The sequence below is a fragment of the Medicago truncatula genome, chromosome 8 (genome assembly GCF_003473485.1).
Source record: "Medicago truncatula cultivar Jemalong A17 chromosome 8, MtrunA17r5.0-ANR, whole genome shotgun sequence".
NCBI lineage: Eukaryota > Viridiplantae > Streptophyta > Magnoliopsida > Fabales > Fabaceae > Medicago > Medicago truncatula.
Window position 1 is genome coordinate 33,040,173 of NC_053049.1, and position 21,242 is coordinate 33,061,414.

At 34.8% G+C, this 21,242-nt stretch overlaps 2 protein-coding genes and 1 pseudogene across 4 annotated transcripts; 2 read left to right on the forward strand and 1 right to left on the reverse strand.

The window, feature by feature from the left end:
* The first annotated feature begins 434 nt into the window (after nucleotides 1-434).
* LOC11443542 (WAT1-related protein At4g19185) lies at nucleotides 435-6,384 on the forward strand. Of its 2 annotated transcripts, XM_003628981.4 has the most exons (7): nucleotides 441-963; nucleotides 1,532-1,594; nucleotides 1,697-1,813; nucleotides 1,960-2,245; nucleotides 3,641-3,796; nucleotides 5,032-5,183; nucleotides 6,002-6,384. In XM_003628981.4, the coding sequence occupies exons 1-7, from the start codon at nucleotides 779-781 to the stop codon at nucleotides 6,186-6,188; spliced, it is 1,146 nt and encodes a 381-aa protein (XP_003629029.1). In that variant the 5' UTR covers nucleotides 441-778; the 3' UTR covers nucleotides 6,189-6,384. The 2 variants fall into 2 exon arrangements, with proteins under 2 accessions (XP_039685540.1, XP_003629029.1); XM_039829606.1 differs by lacking the exons at nucleotides 5,032-5,183; nucleotides 6,002-6,384 and adding an exon at nucleotides 4,592-4,996 and having other exon boundaries at nucleotides 435-963.
* Nucleotides 6,385-8,699: 2,315 nt separating this feature from the next.
* On the forward strand, nucleotides 8,700-16,072 carry LOC11419531 (probable apyrase 7). 2 transcript variants are annotated; one of them, XM_003628982.4, is made up of 3 exons: nucleotides 8,700-10,915; nucleotides 14,808-15,139; nucleotides 15,434-16,072. In XM_003628982.4, the coding sequence occupies exons 1-2, from the start codon at nucleotides 9,043-9,045 to the stop codon at nucleotides 15,116-15,118; spliced, it is 2,184 nt and encodes a 727-aa protein (XP_003629030.2). In that variant the 5' UTR covers nucleotides 8,700-9,042; the 3' UTR covers nucleotides 15,119-15,139; nucleotides 15,434-16,072. The 2 variants fall into 2 exon arrangements, with proteins under 2 accessions (XP_003629030.2, XP_024629619.1); XM_024773851.2 differs by having other exon boundaries at nucleotides 15,602-16,072.
* A 2,155-nt stretch (nucleotides 16,073-18,227) lies between these two features.
* On the reverse strand, nucleotides 18,228-18,925 carry LOC11424629 (cell division cycle protein 123 homolog; annotated as a pseudogene).
* Between the last annotated feature and the right edge of the window lie 2,317 nt (nucleotides 18,926-21,242).

Consider the following 21,242-nt stretch of genomic DNA (forward strand, 5'->3'; position numbering starts at 1 on the left):
CTCTAGGCACTCTATGATTCGCCTTCTCCAAATGAATTAAAACTAAGTGCAAATCAGTTTGTTCTATCTGATATCACTCCATCACATGTCATAGTGAGTAGATCGATTTCATGGTCAACGTCTCAAGCATAAAACTAAATTGGTAATAAGTAACTCAAGTCCCGTTTCTTAGTATCCATTCAATCACTCGTTCGGATAACTTCGTGGTATGACTCATAAGTTTCATTCTGATGTAGTATCTTAGGATAACATCTTAAATTATATAGTAATTTTCTTATAAATATTAATAGTATTTTTTTCATCACAAATTAATGTCTTTTTGGTCTTATGCATCATGTCTTTTTATGCTAATAAATCTGAATTAATTTAATAATTTTCTCTTATTTGATTTTATGGTTATTAAGTTTCCACTAATTGTAAGGAAAAAAATAAAAGTAGTTTGAAGGAGCCGAGCCGGCACGGCAAGAAGAAGACAATAGACATTAGCGTAGACTAACTCTAACAAAAAAAATTGGCCTAACTTCATTCATTTCATTTCTGTCAGAAACAAAGCATCATTGGATCTTGTCTTGTCTAAACCCACCACCAACACCAAACTTGTTTGTTACAAAACCCAACAGACCAATAACAAACTTCGATCTTCTTCTTCTTCACTTACTCGTGCACTCATTCAATTCTCGTGCGCGAGTGATGAATGATGCAATAGAATCGACGAGGATCGTGTGAATTCTTTGTTATTATCAAATCAATTGAATATTGATCTAAGAATCGAAGAATAATGGGACTTGGTGGTGATATATGGAAAGCACACTCAGCGATGGCAGTTGTGCAATTATTCACAGGAGGTTATCATGTTATCACCAAATTGGCTCTTAATGTTGGTGTTAATCAAATCGTTTTTTGTGTTTTTCGTGATCTTCTTGCTCTCTCTATTCTTGCTCCCATCGCTTTTTTCCGTGAAAGGTATTCATTCCTATTAACTTTACAATGTCATTGTGTTTAGGGTATGCTTATGTTTGTTATTATCTGTGTTCAATAAACCAAGTAATTATGCTCAACTGCTTGATGAGTTTCACCAAAACACGAACCAATTGTTTATGAGAACCTGAGTTCGATTCCTAGGTGGAAGCAGTTGGTGGCTGTTATAGTCTACTTTTAGTGTGGAACATGACCAACATGAATTAGGTCGTGGAACAATAGTGATTTGTTCAAATTCTGCTATGTTATACTGTGCCACTAATATAAATAAATATATAGCTCCTATTTGATGATACTGATCAATGATCATGTCAAGTTTGATCCTAGGACTGCTCTTCTTATTGCTACGCTATAGTCATAGTTGTCAATTAAGAAGGTGGCTGCTAATTTTGTTTTCTGGCTGGCGTTGTGTACATTTAACTCTGCAACTGTTACATATTCAAACTTCAGTAGTGATATTTTGACTTGCAACTACTTTATATCCTATTCTTGTCATATGCACTTTATTGTAATGCATGAGTATCCTAATATTGCCATGTTGTATTGTATCTAGACGTACAAGGCCACCCCTAACCAAGAGCTTAGTGACATCATTTTTCTTTCTCGGATTAACTGGGTAAGGTTTTTGATGTAGTCACATACTCACTAGTTTTATTATGTTTGACTTATATGCTATCTTATTGATGCATTGGTATTTTGCTTCGTTATTTGTGCTCAGGATATTTGGAAATCATCTTTTGTTTCTTATTGGTTTGAGCTATACTAATCCAACTTATGCTGCTGCAATTCAGCCAGCTACTCCCGTCTTTACATTCTTGTTGGCTATAATGATGGGGTTAGTTTCTCACTTTTGAATTTCTTTCTGTGTTCATTTTGTAGAATGCACAACTCACGCTAATATTGCAGAGATCTGCACATTAATTAAATTCAGATATGCCAGGACATATGATAATGTGTACTTTAATAAACTTATTCATGCAGTACAGAAAGAGTGAACTTGCTAAGATATGAAGGTCTGGCCAAGGTTGGAGGAATTTTGGTATGTGTTCTGGGTGCCTTGGTGATGGTTTTGTACCGTGGTCCGGCACTGGTAGGATATTCAGAAATGGACCTTATATCACACAGTGAAATAACTGCAAGAGGTCAACCAGAGCCATCTGGATGGTTAGTTAGTGGTTTAATGAATCTTGGATTAGACCATTTTCATGTTGGGGTTCTGTGCTTAATAGGAAACTGCATGTGCATGGCTACTTTTCTATCCATTCAGGTACATATCTTTCTATACCCTTTAAATGATTGTTTATTACAGCCGAATTAAGTTAAGGCAAAAAATAGTGATTACTGTCACTTAGCTCCGTTACTTATTTGGTAAGCAGTTAAGCCCCAACTCCCATGTATTATACACATTTGATGACTACAAGAGTCATAGTTGTATGGGCTGGATGAGATGGTTCAGCTGGAAAACCTGCAAACTGGCCTCCAAGGCAGTCTGTTTAGAGCTTTGGTCCAATTTTCACATCAACCTGATCACACCTGCTCGACTTAATCGACCAGAAATGAATATAAGACTGCACCAATTTTGATCACGTAGGGTCTGTTTGGGAGGGGGTTTTGGAGGGTAGGATTTTGGAGGGCTAAGTCTATATTTTGAAATATAATTGATATTTAAAAGAAATTGAAATACAACATGATAAATGATCATATAATACTTCAATCACACTTAATTTGTTTTAAAACACATTATATAGTGTCCGTCCGTAATTTAAAAAAGAAAAGTAAGCCCTCCCCTCCCTTCCCCTCCTTATCCAAACATACCCTTAGTCCTTTCGAATGCTCTCAAGTCACAAGGTGGATGCACCTTTCATGTGGAACCGGAACAATGAGATTAGAATCAGAAAAGTCAATGATTTTATTCAGACATAATTTCAGAATTGAATTCAGATTTCAGACCAAGAATGAGAGTAAGAGGGCATTTTTCTAACCTAAAGAGAAAGAATGTTATTGATTTGCTGAAGAAAAAAAACAGGTTTTTTGGAGCTAAATCTTTTGAAGTATTAAACTCTTCATATACTCAAAATTTATAGTAACGGACACCTCCATTTCTTTTATGATGCTGATTGGACGAAGCCTCTGGTTACTGGAGATCCACTTATGGTTACTGCTCTTGTTGGAGGTAACCTTGAGGGGATTATATTCCAACTTTATACTTAAGTGCCTAATGACCAGGCATTGGAAATATATGTCCCAGCTTGAGGGGATTTTCAGAAATAGCCATTAGTTAAGTGTTATTGGGCTAGGTATATCCCTCCTGTACTGTGCTTTAATTCTTAGTATAAATATAGAGACAGGGAAACTGAAAGCACTGAGTCAATTTGATTCTTAATTTTCTGCAACAATGACAATGAAAAATCCCCTTGTCCGTTCATCTCCATCCAAATAAAGCGATATTTTACACATATTGATGTCTTATTGGATGACCTCCAAAAGTTGTCATTTTTTGTTTTCAGATTGAATGATTTATTAGCAGAATATCATTCAATATTTCTTCGTTGATCAGATTAGTCATGCTTGCTCCTTAATATTTTTTAAAATCTATGGTGATATTGAGGTATTTTATATGTGAAATTCTTATGTTTAATTTATCATCATGGATTATTTTCAGGCTCCAATATTAAAGAAGTATCCTGCAAACCTATCTGTCACAGCATATTCATACTTCTTTGGAGCTTTACTGATGGTAACTACATCATACTTCGTGACCGATGAATCAACTGATTGGAGTTTGACACAGTCTGAAACATTTGCTGTTTTATATGCTGTAAGTAACTACAATTTCAAATCAACCTTCAATGTCATGAGCCGTTATTAGTTATATTGCTAATCATTTTGGTCCATTTTCCCTATTCATTGTTGCTTTTATTTGATACATCAATTTTCATTTTTTTGTGTTCTTGTAATGGAAGCCATCTTTTTAGGAGTCGATGCTGTTATAATACCACCTTTTTTCATAGTGATCCAAGTTTTTGCAAGTGATGAAAATAGAAGAACCACTTTTTTATAAGCTTCCCTTAATTTTGTCTTTTAACTTTGGGTTCAATTTTGAATCTACTAATGATAATATACTTTCCGCTACTTGCTAACTATATGTTGCCACTTCCACCTGTTAGAAAAACAGAAAAGTGAACCCCATTTTGACATTATTTAATCCATTCCCACTTGGTCAGAAAAGCTTTGGTTGTATATAAAATTATTTTTTTCAATTTTCTATATGTGATCTTTTTGTTTGTGTTTCTTTTGATTTGATTTGCTCACTTATAGGATTGGCAAAAAAAACAACAAATCTGTTAGCATTAGATGAATCCAAATGCTTTTGTAAAGCATTTACACCTCTCAAACACTTTTAATACTAGCAACCAAGTAATATGGCACATCATGTTTGTATTAATTATACACCACCGTTTGTGACCTAAGCAACCAGTCTTGGCACTATATAATGATTGGGAAAAGTTATTTTTTGTTTTTCTTTTTTGACTTAAAATTATGTTTTTGTTGGAGCAGCATAATTTTGTAATTGGGGTTTCCTGATATGTTTTGTTGGTTTCTTTCTGTCTAGCCATGCAAGAGTGAGAAAAAAAAACTTAAACCGATACGTATGAAACAGGTCATAGATGTCTATGAAATTTGCATGTTAGGCTGTGTTCTTTCGAGCATGAAAAGAATGGAACTCAAGTTCTCTACAGTTGTGAAATGTTGCAGTCACTCCAGTCGGTGAATGCTGGCTGTTGGATGGAGATTGGACCACTCATATTTAAAATTCATCAAATCAGATTAAAAATACATCATGAAATCTGAGATGTCCGATCTTGTTCCTACAGCTGAGATCTCGATTATTGAAAATGTCGACTGCAGGAAAAATCCATTTCTATAAGAGTGCAAGTATCTTCTGTTCCTAGATTTTAGAACTCAGTGGTCTTGATATTAACTTTTATAAATTATTACTTTGAAGGATATTGTCCATTTAGTTTCTTAAACATGTTTTTCTTCTTTATTCAGGGAATTATTGCATCTGCCCTTAACTATGGAATCATCACATGGAGCAACAAGATCTTGGGCCCAGCCATGGTTGCCCTTTATAATCCACTTCAACCTGGGGCTGCTGCTCTTCTGTCTAGAATTTTTATTGGAAGTCCGATTTACATGGGAAGGTACATCTCTCGTATAACTTCCCACTTATTGATGCATTATTGTCTTAGAATCTTTTTCGACGAACTCCTCAATAGGTACTAACAGAAAAAAGAGATTTTGAAAGAATATAGCAAATAATTGAGTTTTTAAACAATGACTCCTTATATATAAGATGAAATTAGTTTTTACATCTTAATTTTTTTTTTTCTTCCAGAAACTCCTTTATTTAAACACTTACTTAATCTTAATAAGAACTTTTTCATAAGTGGTTGTAAGCCTATTGTCACCTTCTTAATGGCGGTAACACAAAAAAGACACGACACACTTCATTTTTCAGAAAAAACAAATAAATTATTTTATGACCAATGAAATGTCTTAGTTAATTGATTACTTGAGTTTCCCCTACTTTCCTTTTTCTAGTGATATTCTTATACAAGCTTTGTATATTCAAATTGTTTACATTAAGCAATAACTTACACATCATTATTTGCCATATGAAAATTGTACAGCAGATAGATTAATGAAATAATGAAACATGTATGCTTTAGCTTAGCCTGCATGCATAACTTGTGTAAACGATGATTATGCAAGAATTCTTTCTATTTTTTTAACATCCAGAGTGACCGAAATAATTTTATTGTTTAAAGCTACGTAGCACTGAAATTAGTGTCCGACATCGTTCCCGATACCAATGCACGTGTTTACATTCAATCACTTTCATTTTCTTAAATTATTATTAGTGTCTACATGTTGGTGTGTATGGTGTTCGTGTCTATGTTAGTGTTTCATACAATTAAAGTCTTATTTTATCTGAATTATTTGTGCATGATGACAACAGTGTCTTGGGTGGATCTCTAATCATCACTGGTCTGTACGCGGTTACATGGGCATCATATAGGGAAAGACAGGCAGCTGCCGGAGTTATTCCTCATCATAGCTCTAAAAGGGTCGCTGAATCACTTCACAAAACTTCATTTCCTAGAGTTAACATTTTCTCAGGCTTATCTACAAAGCCTTCGGATTGATGAAATGAATTGTGAAAGGCTGTGTAAAAAGTTGTGTCATAATTTTTTCTCTCATTGATATCCTATATACACATATAGCTGGTTAGACGAACTAAAATTAAGAGAATTGAAACTCTAATTTTGTAGGATATATTACAAATTCGACAAGGTTATCTGTTACCTGTGAAAAATACTTCAAAAGAATTTTGTTTTGAAACTCTATGCTATCACTTTTAGACGTTAAATGATAACAAAAATGGTGTCATGGTACTTTGACGGTGTATAGTGTTATTTATTTTGGGCGCACAAATGATCTAAAACTGCATATTTGGATATGCAACCTTCGGTGTTTTTTCTAAGATGGTTGCTCCATAGGCTTCATGTTTCTCAAAATAGACAAAGTAGTCTTATCGGAAGATAACTTTCAATAGAATATTTCCGAAAGAGTAAAAAATACACCGTTGGAAGCTATCTTCCGTTAGAAAAGTTGCACCATGCCTTAAATTCTGGAAACACCAGTGTGACCCATGTGATGAACACCTTCTCTTACTAAACTTGTAGTTGCTTTATAGAAATTGTTGTTCAATTGGGTTGCTTGAAAGCTTTTCTACAAGTAAGACGATTTGTAATCTTCATGCTATATCTTAAATAATGTTTAATAATCATAGCACATAGTAGCCAAAAACATTAAAATCTCATGTGCAACTTGAATAATTATTTTGCATCTTTACAATGTTGATTGTTGATCATCCATTGGAACAACAATTCGATAGGTTCATATCGAGAAGAAACAATTTGTTAGGCTCAAATTGAGAAGACATCCTCCACCAGATGCTTAAAAATCCTATGACCCCTTATTATCAACTACAATTGGACACTAATTGATCCTTGAAAATTGCACTTCTCACAACAAATTTTGCTCATTCCCAACACGAAATTTTTACGGAGCTTATATGAAAGTCAATTCTGCTTTAATCTAACAAAAAAAAAAACATAAACGCATTATGCTTTGTTATTGGTTAGTTTAGAGATGCTTCCGCAGGATCAAGCTCATTTCAAACTTCAAATTTAAATGACATTGCATCTTCCAACTTGTCAAATTAATGGGTTTTAAAAAAAAAAAGAATATCATGCAAAAGTGTCTTCTATGGTTTCAAGTATCATAAAAACAAAAGCAAAAATTATGAAGTTTAAGCCTTCTAAATTAAATTTCCTTAGATCCCAACAAATCCACTTTACGAAAAAAGAAATTGATCTAGAAGAAAAATTAGATAATCAGTTATATATAAGATCATGTTTTTTTGTACTATCAAACAAATCCAAAGAAAATTATCAACAGTCTAAGGCTTACTAATACAAAACCTTACAAAAGAATATAAAATTTAAAAACTACGATTTTGTTTATACGTTTGTAGCTATGTACCTTTTTGAATACTCACCTCACAATGTAGCACCGAAAGAAGGAATTAGAATAACGAATGAATATAATAAACTTTTCTGGTCTTCAATTTCCCATAGAAACAGCAAAATGAAAATTCCAAACAAAAAAACACACATTGAAGGACACTGAAGCAGAAATATGAGACTTTATCTTCGAAAGAAATATATAAAATTGAGACCTTGTATTTCAAAGAACATGGAAGAAGTTAAATGAGCAATACCATAAGACAAAGTGAAGTAAATAACTAGCTATGAGTTCAAAAATGTTTTAAAGTTATTTTTTTTTTAACAATCAAAAATGGAAAAAATTAAGTGTTGGGTAAATGAAATGAAACAATTGACCAACTTGAAAGAATGTGGTATTAATCAGTCAGTCTCAAATTCTTGAAAACAGACGTGCTTGATTACTCCAAATACCATAAAAAACCCTTCCAACTTGATACTAAAAATTTTAAAAGAAGCAAGCATTCTTAGAAGATGACAAATATCAAACTTGCCAAAATACTTAGCTTGCTTTATTATTATCTATAGATCGAGCAACTTTGGAAATACAACAAATTTCTCCAACTCCTATTGTATTTCTTTTCTTAAATCACGTAGACGTAAGGGTGAATAAAATGGACCCACAAATAAATGCAAGTAGGAAGGAAATACAACATGAATTTCATTTTCCCACCACAAACACTTCTTAGAGGCTGCTGGTGTGGTGTGAATTTTAAAATCTTGATAAACTAGGGAGGAAAAAGAGACAGACCAACACAACTTTGTAGTAGGGGTGCTCAAAATTTAATAAACTCAATTAAAAACTGTAAAAGATGCATTTGTTAGAAAAACAACAAATGTAAACAGTTAAAAGATGCATTTGTTGTGTAAAAACTTTATAGCAGTCATTCTTCAATGATTTGATACAAAAATTTGGGGATTTTTTTGATACTTTTGATGAAAGGTGATGGATGTAGGACTAAGGTTGTACTGATTTTAAGAAAAATCGCGACGATAATTAACTACTATATATCAAAAAAAAATAAAAAATTGGGCAACCATTTTCATTTGTGAAATCTAGGCCAATAAAAGACCATAATTGCAAAATAAAATAAAATAAAAGAAACACTTGTTCTTCTTTCTTCTTCTTTGTTTTCACCAAGCTCTGTTCTACAGAGAGATCCAATTCCATCTCTCTCTTACACACACACATCACTGTGCATCTCTCTCTCTCTCTCTGCAAACTTCAAACACACAACACCACACCAGATCTCATCAACTATATGATCACCATCAACAACTCTAGTTCCTTTCCATTCATTTTTCACCTCTAAATCTCACTCTAATCAATTCACTTTCACACTTTCCACATTTCAGAATCCTAATTCACACAAATCACAATGCACTGAAATCTCTCTCTCTCTCTCTCTCTCTCTCATCACAACAAAGCGCCATGGTCTTTGGCAAAACCTCCGGCGGCAAAAGCACCCTCCGTATCTCATCTTCCCTCCAAGATCTCACCTCCTACCGCCACCTCAATCCACAAGATCCAATCTCCACCGTCCATCCAATCACCCAACACCAACAACAACAACAACTTCTCCCAAATTCAACTTTCTCCAAAACCAAACCACCTCAAACTCAAAGCCCAGCCCGCAAAAAATGGTCCCGGCCCATTACCCTCATCTTCTGCCTCCTCTTCCTCATCCTCATCATCTACACAATTTACTCTCACCACCAATCTTCATCTAATAAATACTACGTCGTTTTGGATTCTGGTAGCACCGGTACACGTGTCTATGTTTACAAAGCTGAAATTCAAACTCAAAAAAACGAACACACTTCACTTCCGATTTCGGTTACTTCATTGCGAAACGGGTTAAAGAAAAAATCCGGTTCGCAGAGTGGTCGTGCTTATGATCGTATGGAAACTGAACCGGGTTTAGATAAACTGGTTCATAATGTTACCGGTTTAAAAGGCGCTTTGAAACCGCTCTTAAAATGGGCTATGAAGCAAATTCCTGAAGATTTTCATAAAAGCACTTCTCTTTTTTTATATGCTACTGCTGGTGTTAGGAGATTACCAAATGAAGATTCGAAATGGTTACTTGATAATGCGTGGAATGTTGTTAGGAAAAGTTCCGGTTTTGCTTGTAGGAAAGATTGGGTTAAGATTATTAGTGGGACTGAAGAAGCTTATTTTGGGTGGATTGCTTTGAATTATGATAGTGGGATTTTGGGGGTTAAGCCTAGGAAAGATACTTATGGTGCACTTGATTTAGGTGGGTCGAGTTTGCAAGTTACATTTGAAAGCGATCAAGAACGTTTGAATGGGGAAACTAGTTTGTTTGTTAGGATTGGTGATGTTAATCATCATTTAACGGCGTATTCTTTAGCTGGGTATGGTCTTAATGAAGCATTTGATAAATCGGTTGCATATGTTTTTAAGAAAGGGAAAGTTGGTTTAGGTGGAGTTGTTAAACATCCTTGTTTGCAAAATGGGTTTAAGAATCAGTATACGTGTTCTCGGTGTTTGGTTGGTGAGAGAGGGAATGGAGGGGAGAGTCCGAAAGTTAATGGGAGCGGGAGTGGGAATGTTGTTGGTGGTGGTGGGAAAGTAGTGATGAAGACACCGGTGACTCTTGTAGGTGCGCCAAATTGGCAAGAGTGTAGCGCGATTGCTAAGGTGGCTGTTAATTTGTCGGAATGGTCTGATGTTGGTCAGGGTCTTGATTGTGAAGTGAATCCTTGTGCTTTGCGAGAGAATCTTCCTCGCCCATTGGGTCATTTTTATGTGATTTCGGGGTTTTTTGTGGTGTATAGGTTTTTCAATTTGACTTCTGAGGCTACTATTGATGATGTGTTGGAAAAGGGTAGGGAGTTTTGTGAAAAAAAATGGGACGTGGCTAAGAAAAGTGTTGCTCCACAGCCTTTTATCGAGCAATATTGTTTCAGGGGGCCTTATGTTGCGTCTTTGCTGAGAGAGGGTTTGCATATTACAGATAGACATATAACTGTTGGCTCTGGAAGTATCACTTGGACGCTTGGGGTGGCTTTGTTGGAAGCTGGGAAGTCTTATTCGACCAGATTTGGGCTTCGTGGATTTGACTTGGTTCAGATGAAGATGAATCCTCTGATTCTTATTCCCATTTTGTTACTTTCTCTTATTCTTTTATGTTGCGCTTTATCATGTGTCCTCAAATGGGTGCCAAGATTTTTCCGGAGGCAATACCTTCCCCTTTTCAGGCATAACACCACGTCCAGTTCATCTGTTCTTAATATCCCGTCTCCTTTATGGTTCAAGAGTTGGAGTCCAATTATTTCTGGTAAGCTATTTACATGCGTACAAATTATATATTACATCACCACATAGCTTATTTATCAGAGTTATCCATTCCATTTTACAACTAATGACCCCATAAGTTTAATGGCATGAGGTTGCTGACACATCATCAACAGTTAAGTTAGTGACCTTTGTGCAATTGTTTATTGTAATATGTTGGAAATTCTGCCTCCATTGTGGTTCACCCCTAGCTGCCTAACTGTAGCATTTGGGTTGCCTTCATTGCAGCCTCCAACACCTTCATTGTGTTTGGTGTGAAGGGGTGGATTTAGTCCCACATTGCATAGATATATGGCATGTGTAGTGTTTATAAAGCTTGGGCAGCCCTCACCTTACAAGCCGGTTTTGTAAGGTTGACTTAGGCCTAGCCCAAATTCTAATATGGTATCAAAGCCTATCCAATATGTGTTGAGTCATCTGCTATTATTTTGGAAATAAACTGTAAATAATGTACAACCTTGGACCTAGAAGATATTGTTAGGAAGTTTGAACTATGAAAGTGATTTTTAGTGAAGCATAGATGTGTGAAGTTATCTTTCTTCTCATCTGAATTTGTGTGATGCCTCTCCATTAATACACGTCGCCTCGGTGAAGCATTTGAAACAGAATTATCTTAGTTTGTATCTTGATTCTTGACCCCTTGTTCGGAAAGAACAATGTCCCAGTTTTCAGGGCCTGCTCGATGGCCAAGCTAGGACTTTAGGCCCCAAAATTTTGAGCCAAAAAACGACCTAAAGAATTTCAACTTAGTTATAGAAATATATAGTATACATGATAGATAATTCAGAGATGTTTGTCCAGCTCAATTGGTCAAACTGAAGGCCTCATATCCTCTTAACCTAGATTCAAGTCTTAGTTAACAAAACTTAATTCTTATTTATTAATTTCTGTACGTCATGTGTTATTTTTATTTATTTTAATTTAAAAAGCATCAATATAAAATTTGCTTTAGGCCTCTATAACATTGAAATTTCTATACGCTTTGTGTTCTTTCTATATTTATCAATTTCTATTTCCCCACTCCTAGTCACTAAGGGTCCGTTTGGTTCGAGAGTTTTGGAGGGGAGGGGAGGGAAGGGGAGGGGAGATTTTTAATTTGAAGTGTTTGGTTCAATTTTTAGAAGGGAAGGGAAGGGGAGGGGAGGGGAGCAAATCTCTTTAAAATTTTATTGCATTGCCATAATTATCCTTAAATTAATTTCAAATCTCAATATTAACCTTGTAACAACTTTTATTATTATTAGATTATATTATTTTTGTAACAATCTTATTATTATTATTAGGTTATCTTATTCTTGTAACAATTATTATTATTATTTTGTTATATTTTCCTTGTAACAATTTTTATTATTATATAATCTACCACTCTTAGATGTGTGCTTGTCTTTGTCAGTTTCTGAAATCGTAAAAACAAACAATTTCTTTTATTTAATTAAGTTTAAGGGTAAAACGGTAAAATACTGTTAAAATCCCTCCCCTCCCCTTGTGAACCAAACACACTTTTAATTAAAAATATCTCCCCTCCACTCCCCTCCGTAAAAATCCCTCCCCTCCCCTCCCCTCCTAATTCTCGAACCAAACGGACCCTAAGGCTTTGTTTGCGAGTTTTGAGGGGAAGGAAAGGAAAGGCTAAGGAAGGGAAGGGAAGGAAGGGAGAAAGGAGGGAAAGCCTTCCCCTTGTTTGGGAGTTAAAGAAACCAACAAGGAAAGGAGATGGAGGGCTTATGTGATAATTTTACTATTTCACCATTTTTTCTCTTAAAATCAATACATTATGTTATACTTTGTAATTTATCTTGTAAATTATAATTGAAATTTTGAATTATTATGAGGACAAAATTGTCAATTTGTATGTTTAACCCCCCAAAACCCCCCAATTTGGGGGAACTTTAAAATTGTACAAATTAAGCCGTTCAAAAACCCCCGAAACCTTTCCTTGTTTTTTTAAAACTCCCAAACAAGGGTTAACCTCTCCATAAGCCTTTCCTTCCCCTCCCCTCCCCTCCAAAAACCAACTCGCAAACAAAGCCTAAGTGACTGCCAGATAGTTATCCTGCCATATAACCATCCTTTTACTCAATTAAATAGCTATTACGTAACTATCCTACATATACTAGCTCTCCCTGCTAGTACTCTAGCCATATTTCAGGCTTGTTTTCTGCTAGATCTAGAACTTGGATCATGTTTAAATTTGTGATCTAGTATACCGCAGCCAAACCTTGTCCTCAAGGCTAAGATTAGGAAATTGAGAGTGGGACCTGATTGACTGTAGGTGAATCACCACTCAGTATTGAACAATTTCTCTACTAGTAAGCACTTATTCTGATTCGACTTCATCTTCTATAGCAATCATCTCCATACCACTTGGTTAGTTGGCTTGCAGATGATATCTGCCAACTCCCTTAAGGAGTGAGACAGAAAAGTTGAAGTTGCATGCAACCTCGCCATATTCAACAATAATTTAAAAAGGCTGTAATAAGTTGCTTCCAATTTCTGGTAGAACCTTCTAGAAATTGTGGGTTACGTATGGGGCCTCAATTTAAGAAAGACCACTTCTCCCAATTGAAATTGCATTGGTGACGGTCTCCTGTTCTTGTTTGCACATTTCTTCATTTTGTTATTGCACCCTAGCGAGATTATATTTTAAGCAATACCTGCCCAATGGCGGTGCTATATTGGCCAATCTATCTATAGCATGTTTGAGATTGGCTGCTTCGCACCTCTATTCAGGATTGACGACTATGATCTCTTCTATCTAATACTTTCTCCCCACTGCCTTAACTATAGTCTCGTTACTTAAGAAACTGAGGGACAGTAGGACTTTTCCTGCCATAGAATACTCAAAAAAGGGTTCAGCGGAAAATTGAGATGAAATTTCATTTTGGAATTCCGCCTATAATTCATTCCAATCAGCCCAAATTATTTGTTGTTCAGCAGTTAAACATTTCAAATAGCTTCGAAGCACCTGCTCAAAACTTCTGTTTGCTTCTGGGTGATAGGAAGAACTGATGGAATCAGAGACCGCATAGGAAACGGTAAGAGTAACCGTCTAATGGTAGTTAAAGTTAGGAAAAAAATTAGTGATAGACATATTAGCAAACATATTAGCCACCACTATAATCTTCATGAAGCCGTATAATCTCCGTAGCAAACATATTAGCCACAATATTGGCTATATAAGGGTGTTTAATAAGATGAAATGAACATATTTTGACTATACTTTGGATTTAGGAAGTCTTAAATTAAAATCTTTAAGATAAATTTTCCCATATTAGATCCAGTGTAAGCAATGGGGGAAGTAGTCCCCCAAGGGGTTGTGGCTGCATGTTTGTGTCTTTGACACATCACAGAACTTTACCAAGTCCAATAAAGATTTTCATCAATCTTCTATTGGTCCTGAAAAACCTGAAATTTCCACCCGAAGGAGCAGAGTCAAATTCCTTTCGAATTACTGCAATATAATGATGAAGCTAAAATTACAGTCTTTAAGAGGATCCCAGATTCAATATATATGCAAACTTGGGCATTTAACTTATATATGTCCTGGTTTGATTGGCGAGTGTTGGAAAAAGTTAGATGGTTGCCAGGAATAACAGCATTTCACGCCTTACGCTCATGTAATTTGTAGATTCATGTACTGTGATTTAATCCACGCACTTTGGGAAATTGAACTTGAATTTATTTTCCTTGTAAATGTAAACATGTAATACATTGTAAAGGGGTTATGGTATAATAATAAAATTTGCTGAGTGCTAATTACACACTCAAGCATTTCACAATTCCTTCTGTCTAAACTCTTGATACAATCTGTGTAGAGTATTGGAAATGATTCTTTATGATTGAGCTTTGAAGATAATGTACCTATGTTATTGTAGGAGAGTCAAGAACAAAGACACCACTCAGCCCAACTATCGCAGGTTCACAAGATAGACCATTTAGCCTGGGACATGGTCTTGGTGATAACAGTGCAGGCATCCAGATGATGGAATCTTCCTTTTACCCGGCAGCTAGTAGTGTCTCGCACAGTTATTCCTCTACCAATTTAGGGCAGATGCCGTTTGACAGTAGTAATATAGGGACCTTCTGGAAGCCCCACAGAAGTCAGATGCGTCTGCAGAGTAGAAGATCGCAATCTCGAGAAGACTTGAATTCGTCAGTGGCTGATGCACACATGGTGAATGTTTAGGGCCTCATCTTCTGGACATTGGTATGATTACACTAATATCTTCTCGAATGTTTCATTTTTATATAGAAAAACTTTTTTTTTTTTTTTATAGTTTTGCTTTATCTATTCTTTATAGGCATTCTTTTTGTAACATAAAAATAGTTAGCCTTATAGGTAAATACTAGTAAAGCACATGCTTATTTTTGTCAATTGTTCTTTCTATATTTATATTGGAGTTATTAGTGCAAGAGCCTTCCCTGTGCTTAATAAGATTTCCACCCATTTCTTCAATGTTTGTAATTTTTGGATTACACTTGTACCTCAATTTTATGGCAGGCTGAGTTGTTGTCCAATCAATTGAAGATGCAATTTTTCTGGGCATTGTACTGTCATCAGAAATCATTGTTATTCACTAAAGGATATTTTTGGGTCCATACCATGTGTTATTTCTCTTTAATATTCATTGCAAATTATAAAGGGTTTGTACATGTCCCGGCATTTCAGTTTTTGTCGTGGAGATTGATCGAGGAGACTGAAGAAGAGCTGGCAAGAATATGTTTAATTCCAAACTAATTTGCTTCCCTGGATCTCACTTCTACATCAAATTCCTCCACAAGCTTCCTTGCACGAATGAGCACTCTTGTTCCATCATTCCTTACCACTCTCCTGCAACAGCTACTGATGTTTCCATGTTCTGCCTCGACTGTACAGGTTTCCGGTGGTCATAAGCCTTCAAAGCACCCGAGTCCATTGAGCTTGAGAAGCTCATCAACCTGCTAAGATAAATTAATTTGTGACTTTGTTCTCATACCATTTTTTGGACTAATAAATCACCATTACTTACTAATTAGAATCTCCCCTTGTTTCGAAAGTGAATGATGGCCGAGAAAAACACTTGGAAAACATAAACCACTGGGAGAAGTTGTAACATAATACTACAATGCTCACATCTTATACATCTAATAATTATATTTAGTCATTGACAAAAAATAAATAAATAATTATATTTAGTTGTATTTTGCTAGCAATTTAACTCCTAAATAAGGAATATGTCTCTGAAGAACACATTTGAACTAGGGGTGGGCATGGTTCAGTTCGGGATGAAAATTGAACTGAATTGTTTGCTAAATTTAAAATAACCGAACTGAATTGTTTGCATTTCGAATTGAACTGAACTATTCCGAACTGAACTGAACTGTTATTATTGATACCTTTGAAAAAAACAAATGAAATTGAATTTTAGTTACCGAATTGAACTGAACTGTTTTGAATCGAACTGTACTGTTTCAGTTCAGTTTCAGAACTATTAGTAATAATTCAGTTTTTTTTTTTTTTTTTTTGGTTCAGTTCAATTTTTGGTTTTTTTGCCCACCCCTAATTTGAACATCTATACGAAAATGCATTTCCATCATGTATAGTGTTGTATTTCTTTTTTATTTCAAAATATGGAATATTTATTTTGATAATATTCTGTAGGAATATTTTTGGATTTGTTTTAAGTTTTAGCAATTATTTATTGGTGTCTTCTATAGAGTAAAACATAATCTTTGCATATAAGGAATAATCAACTGAGTGCAATTTTTATTTTATTTTTATAATAAAATTTTTAGGGTGAGGGAGATGGTGTCTTGGTTTAAGGCAAGAAAGTATTTACATTTACTTTCTTGCAAGGGAACCAGTGAGACCTCTGTGTGTTAGATCTGTCTTTCTACTACTAGATCAAAACCTTTCGAGTTAATTGAAAACCTCTGGGTGTACCATTCCGGATGGGCAAGAAACATTGTTTTTCCACGTTTAGAATGGTGCACCAGACATATTTGGTTTTCTAAAAATGCATATGGGAACCGAGGTAACTTTTTAGGAAATGTTTTGATTATGATGGGTAAATACCAAAAAATGCATACAGGGCTAATATAAAAAAATTACTGGAAACTTTAGCAAGCTCACGACTCTTCTTGTCCCCCTGAATGAGAGTGGACATCGGCATTGATCATGTCAAGTTTTCATTCATGAGAAATAAGGACGAGTGACAACATCTACTTTCAAAAGGAAGGAGACATAGCCGGCCGTGCTGAAATGTCGTCGTTGGTTCTATGTAGATCATTTATCGAATATTTTTTATTTTAAAATAGATTTTAATTTGAAGATGTTGCCTGAATACATAACATTTAAACTTAAATTTAACAACAAATGGATTCATCATCAGAAGCTCTACATTGCGGAACTATTTCTTCTTAACTAAAAGGATAACCCCGCAAGAGTTATATAAAACAGGTTTTTTCTTTGGACTACTGGTGAGAGACATGGATTGAATACATAATTAAAAGAATCCATTTGCTGACTTGTGCATAGAAACACATTAAGACATACAAATCTTCAAAGTATAGGCATTATGAAGAGCAACTTTTAATAATTGACACAAATAAATAACTTTATGCTTAATCTTCTTTGAATAAAAAGATATTGTGTTTCAATTCAACATTTGAAATCCCAAATCAATGAAACATGTTTTGATGGTAATTTATCATTTATGCAGACATGTATAACAACAATAATTAGCATAGTACCTTCTATTTACTTTCAGCACCTCAGACAACATAGCAACCAGATGATTTAGCAAATTGAACAAGTTGACTTAATGTATAAATAAATCAGTATCAGATGTACCAAAAGATATTTCCAAGCTACTATACTACTCCCTCCGTCCCAAATTGTATAACGTTTTGGCCATTTCACACATATTAAGAAATGTAATTAATATTGTGTGGGAAAGAGATATTATGAGTTATTTTACAAAATTGTCCTTAATAAATGATATGAGAAAGATAAATGAAGGAATTGAAAGAAGACAGAGTAATAAATAGTTAAGGATATAATATGAAAAGTAACATTAATATTTCACTGGTATTGTAAAGCGACATACAATTTAGGATAAATATTTTTTTCTAAAATGACATACAATTTTGGACGGAGGGAGTATTTTAGAAAAGTGCATTTAAAAACTTACTAATAGACTGAATACTATTTATGCCCGTAAATAAACTCAAATAAGCAAATCCAAGCAGACCCCAATGCGATAAAATACACAAATTAAGCCATAATTAAACTCGAACAATAATTTATTATCATGTCATGCATGCACCAGCTTCAGTAGATTGTTATCTTGACTTGTATCCAAGTAATCATGTAGAACTGCTATTTTAAGGCCCGGGGGTCTAACACCGCAACAATCTTCGACAATTCTAAATTCCTCACCACCAATTCATCTCCTTCACTGTGAATATGCTCTAATTATTCCCATTTCCCATGTAAACAACAATGACAATGTAAATCCACCCCAGGTGTTGAAATCCACAATCTTAGCTCTCTCATCATTTGTAATGTAAACATCAAACACATAGTTTTCTGACTCAAATTTAGTTCTCACATAATTGTTGAAAAATCCTCGTATCTGTAATAGGAAATCATTCTTCTTTTCAAGAAGAACAGGATAAAAAGTAGTAACCTCTCGCTGAGAGATTCCAACTAATTTCTGATTCTACATTAAGCACTTAAACTCCATCTCTGGCTTAAGGGACGGATACCATATTATCATTTACGTATAATAAGGAAGAAATTATGCGGTCTAGATGAAGATTTATCATGGCAAGAGTCATTAGCATAAGGCACAAGTCATGGACTAATGAGTTGGATGCTTGGAAAAGAAGTGCAATCTCACTGAAAGTGGTGCAGCCAAGAGTTCCCTTACATTAATATAATGTTGTAGGTACGAGAGATGAAATATGAAAAATGAAGTTATACGTGTGATGGGAGCTGGGAAACCCACATTTACGTGTCGGTGTCGTTTACGTGTCTGCGTTGTGTTTGTGTCTGTGTTTGTGTTTGCTTCATTGGTTGCAGCTAATAGTTGGCTAAAATATAATAATATTGTTGGCTCTGGGAATTTGCATGACAATGTAAGGACTCATTCATGCCGTTGATTCAAATTGTGATGTGCATATTCTCCATTTGTTTAGGTTACAGGGGAATCCAGGAAAAAAATACCAGTATCTGTGTTTTGCTGAAAACTTTTGTGCCTGTTACTCTTTCTTTTACGATTTCGTCAACAAAGGGGAACAACTCTGTGTAAGGCCATACACTTTCTTGCTGTGTTTTTATTTTTCTTATTCAATTAATTATAAGCATTCTTATCACTCTAAGCTGAAGTATACAATAAATGTGCATTGTATGTGTGCGTGTGTTTTTCAGTGTAAACATCAATTAGCTGCAAGATTTGCTGCATAATTAGGATCATAGATTGAAGTCAAGGTATCTGATGAGGAATTAGCTTTGTTGCTATCCAAACTATAGCCCTTTTGTTACTCAACATTGGCGGTTATCAACTTCATACATTATTCCTTAAAATGCCTAATGCATCATGTTTGTTGAATATGCAAATGTTAGTAAGTTAGTAGTTATATTAGTTGCCAGGGTTCCAGAACTTCTTCAATGTCTCTTGGCTCCCCGGTCGAGCTACCGTGGTTCACATTAATGCAGCATGTATTCTAGAGGATCTGAATTTGGCCTTTATGATATTACTGTGAAGAAAGATGAACAAATAAAAGGAAAAAAGAAAAATACAATGATGGATAAAGCTGTTTCATTTTAATAAGTGATTACATAAGTTTTTTGGGCGCAATGATACACCACCATGCAAAGTAAAAACATAGTAAAGATGTTGGATTACATTTGAGTATCAAAGACTGAAAATGAACACTGCTCCCTTCATATGACGGCTACAAGGAGCGTGAAGATATATATGCATTCAAATCTGTTATGCAAAAGAGGATGGAGGTTCTACAACATAGTTGGTCTCACAATGATGCGCATCAGAAACTTGTCACCTAGTTTAAAGGCTAGTGGGGCTATACAGAGGGATACCCCAACATGGAATGTTGTGTGTGATATCCTTAGGGAGGCTAGTAGTGCCTTGGCAGAGGTGGATGAAGTCTATGGCAGACATGGTAGGATTTGTATTTGTGTAATATTTACTGATATACGGTCTAGGATGCACCGACAGTTCGTGTTGAATAGAATGCGTTGAAACTTATATAAATTTCTGTGTTTGATTCATGATCATTCATAAACCACCTTACCCAGTCAAAATGAATTCAAACATAGTTGCAGTTTACTATAAGCGGTAAACCAAATTTGTTTAAGATCAATGATAATGTTACATTTTATGATACAAAAAGCCAACTAAATGGTCGCCTCAATTATGATAATACGTTAGTGTTGAGTATCTCCGTTGACAAAAAATTTCATGGTACGTTATGTGTTCATGACTATCGCTACAAAATATTGATCATGGACTGAAAGCTGCCAATAAACCCAAAAAGAAATTTGCTCTTTATACATCTAGTAATTATTCGCAGACACCTCAAACTATTAAAACTACCATCAACGATATCTAAAGAGCAATTATTAGGTGTCTAAAGAGGAAATCCCACCCAAGAATTGTATGACGAGTGCAGAAACGAGTCTCCTAAATCCAACGGAGACAATTTAGTTCATTGAAGCTACAGTTCTTTAAAAAGTTGGAATTGTTAATGCTATTGTAGTATTGTTAAAAGCGAACCATAGTTTTTTTTTTTTTTTTGAAGGAACACATTCATCATCTATGATACTATTTGATAGAATTTAGGAATAATCGATTGTTATAATTCTTCCACAAACGATGACTTATCTTGTTTAAAGTAAACAAATCCATGCACACCATAATTTGCTTTTGAATGCCATTGGAAAATTGAATTTCACATTGTCTCATGCATCATAATAGCTCCCTATTAAATCCACCTGCAAAATAATGTTTGTGTGTGTGTGTTAGCACTTTGTTGTTCCATTGGATACTAATGTAAGTGAAATTATAAAATGACGTGGTTGAATTGACTTATTTAAATTTATCTATTAGCATAATCATTTATAAGTATGTTTGAGAGAGCTTATGGAAACAACTCATGACATGTTCATGAGTTGTTTTTAGTTTCTTTTGGCAAGTTCTCTATAATAGCATATGAAAACAACTTATAACTTATACAAAAATAGTTCGACTTTATTTTAGTTTTTGCTATAGAAATCGTTCCCACATAAGCACTTAAACAATAGT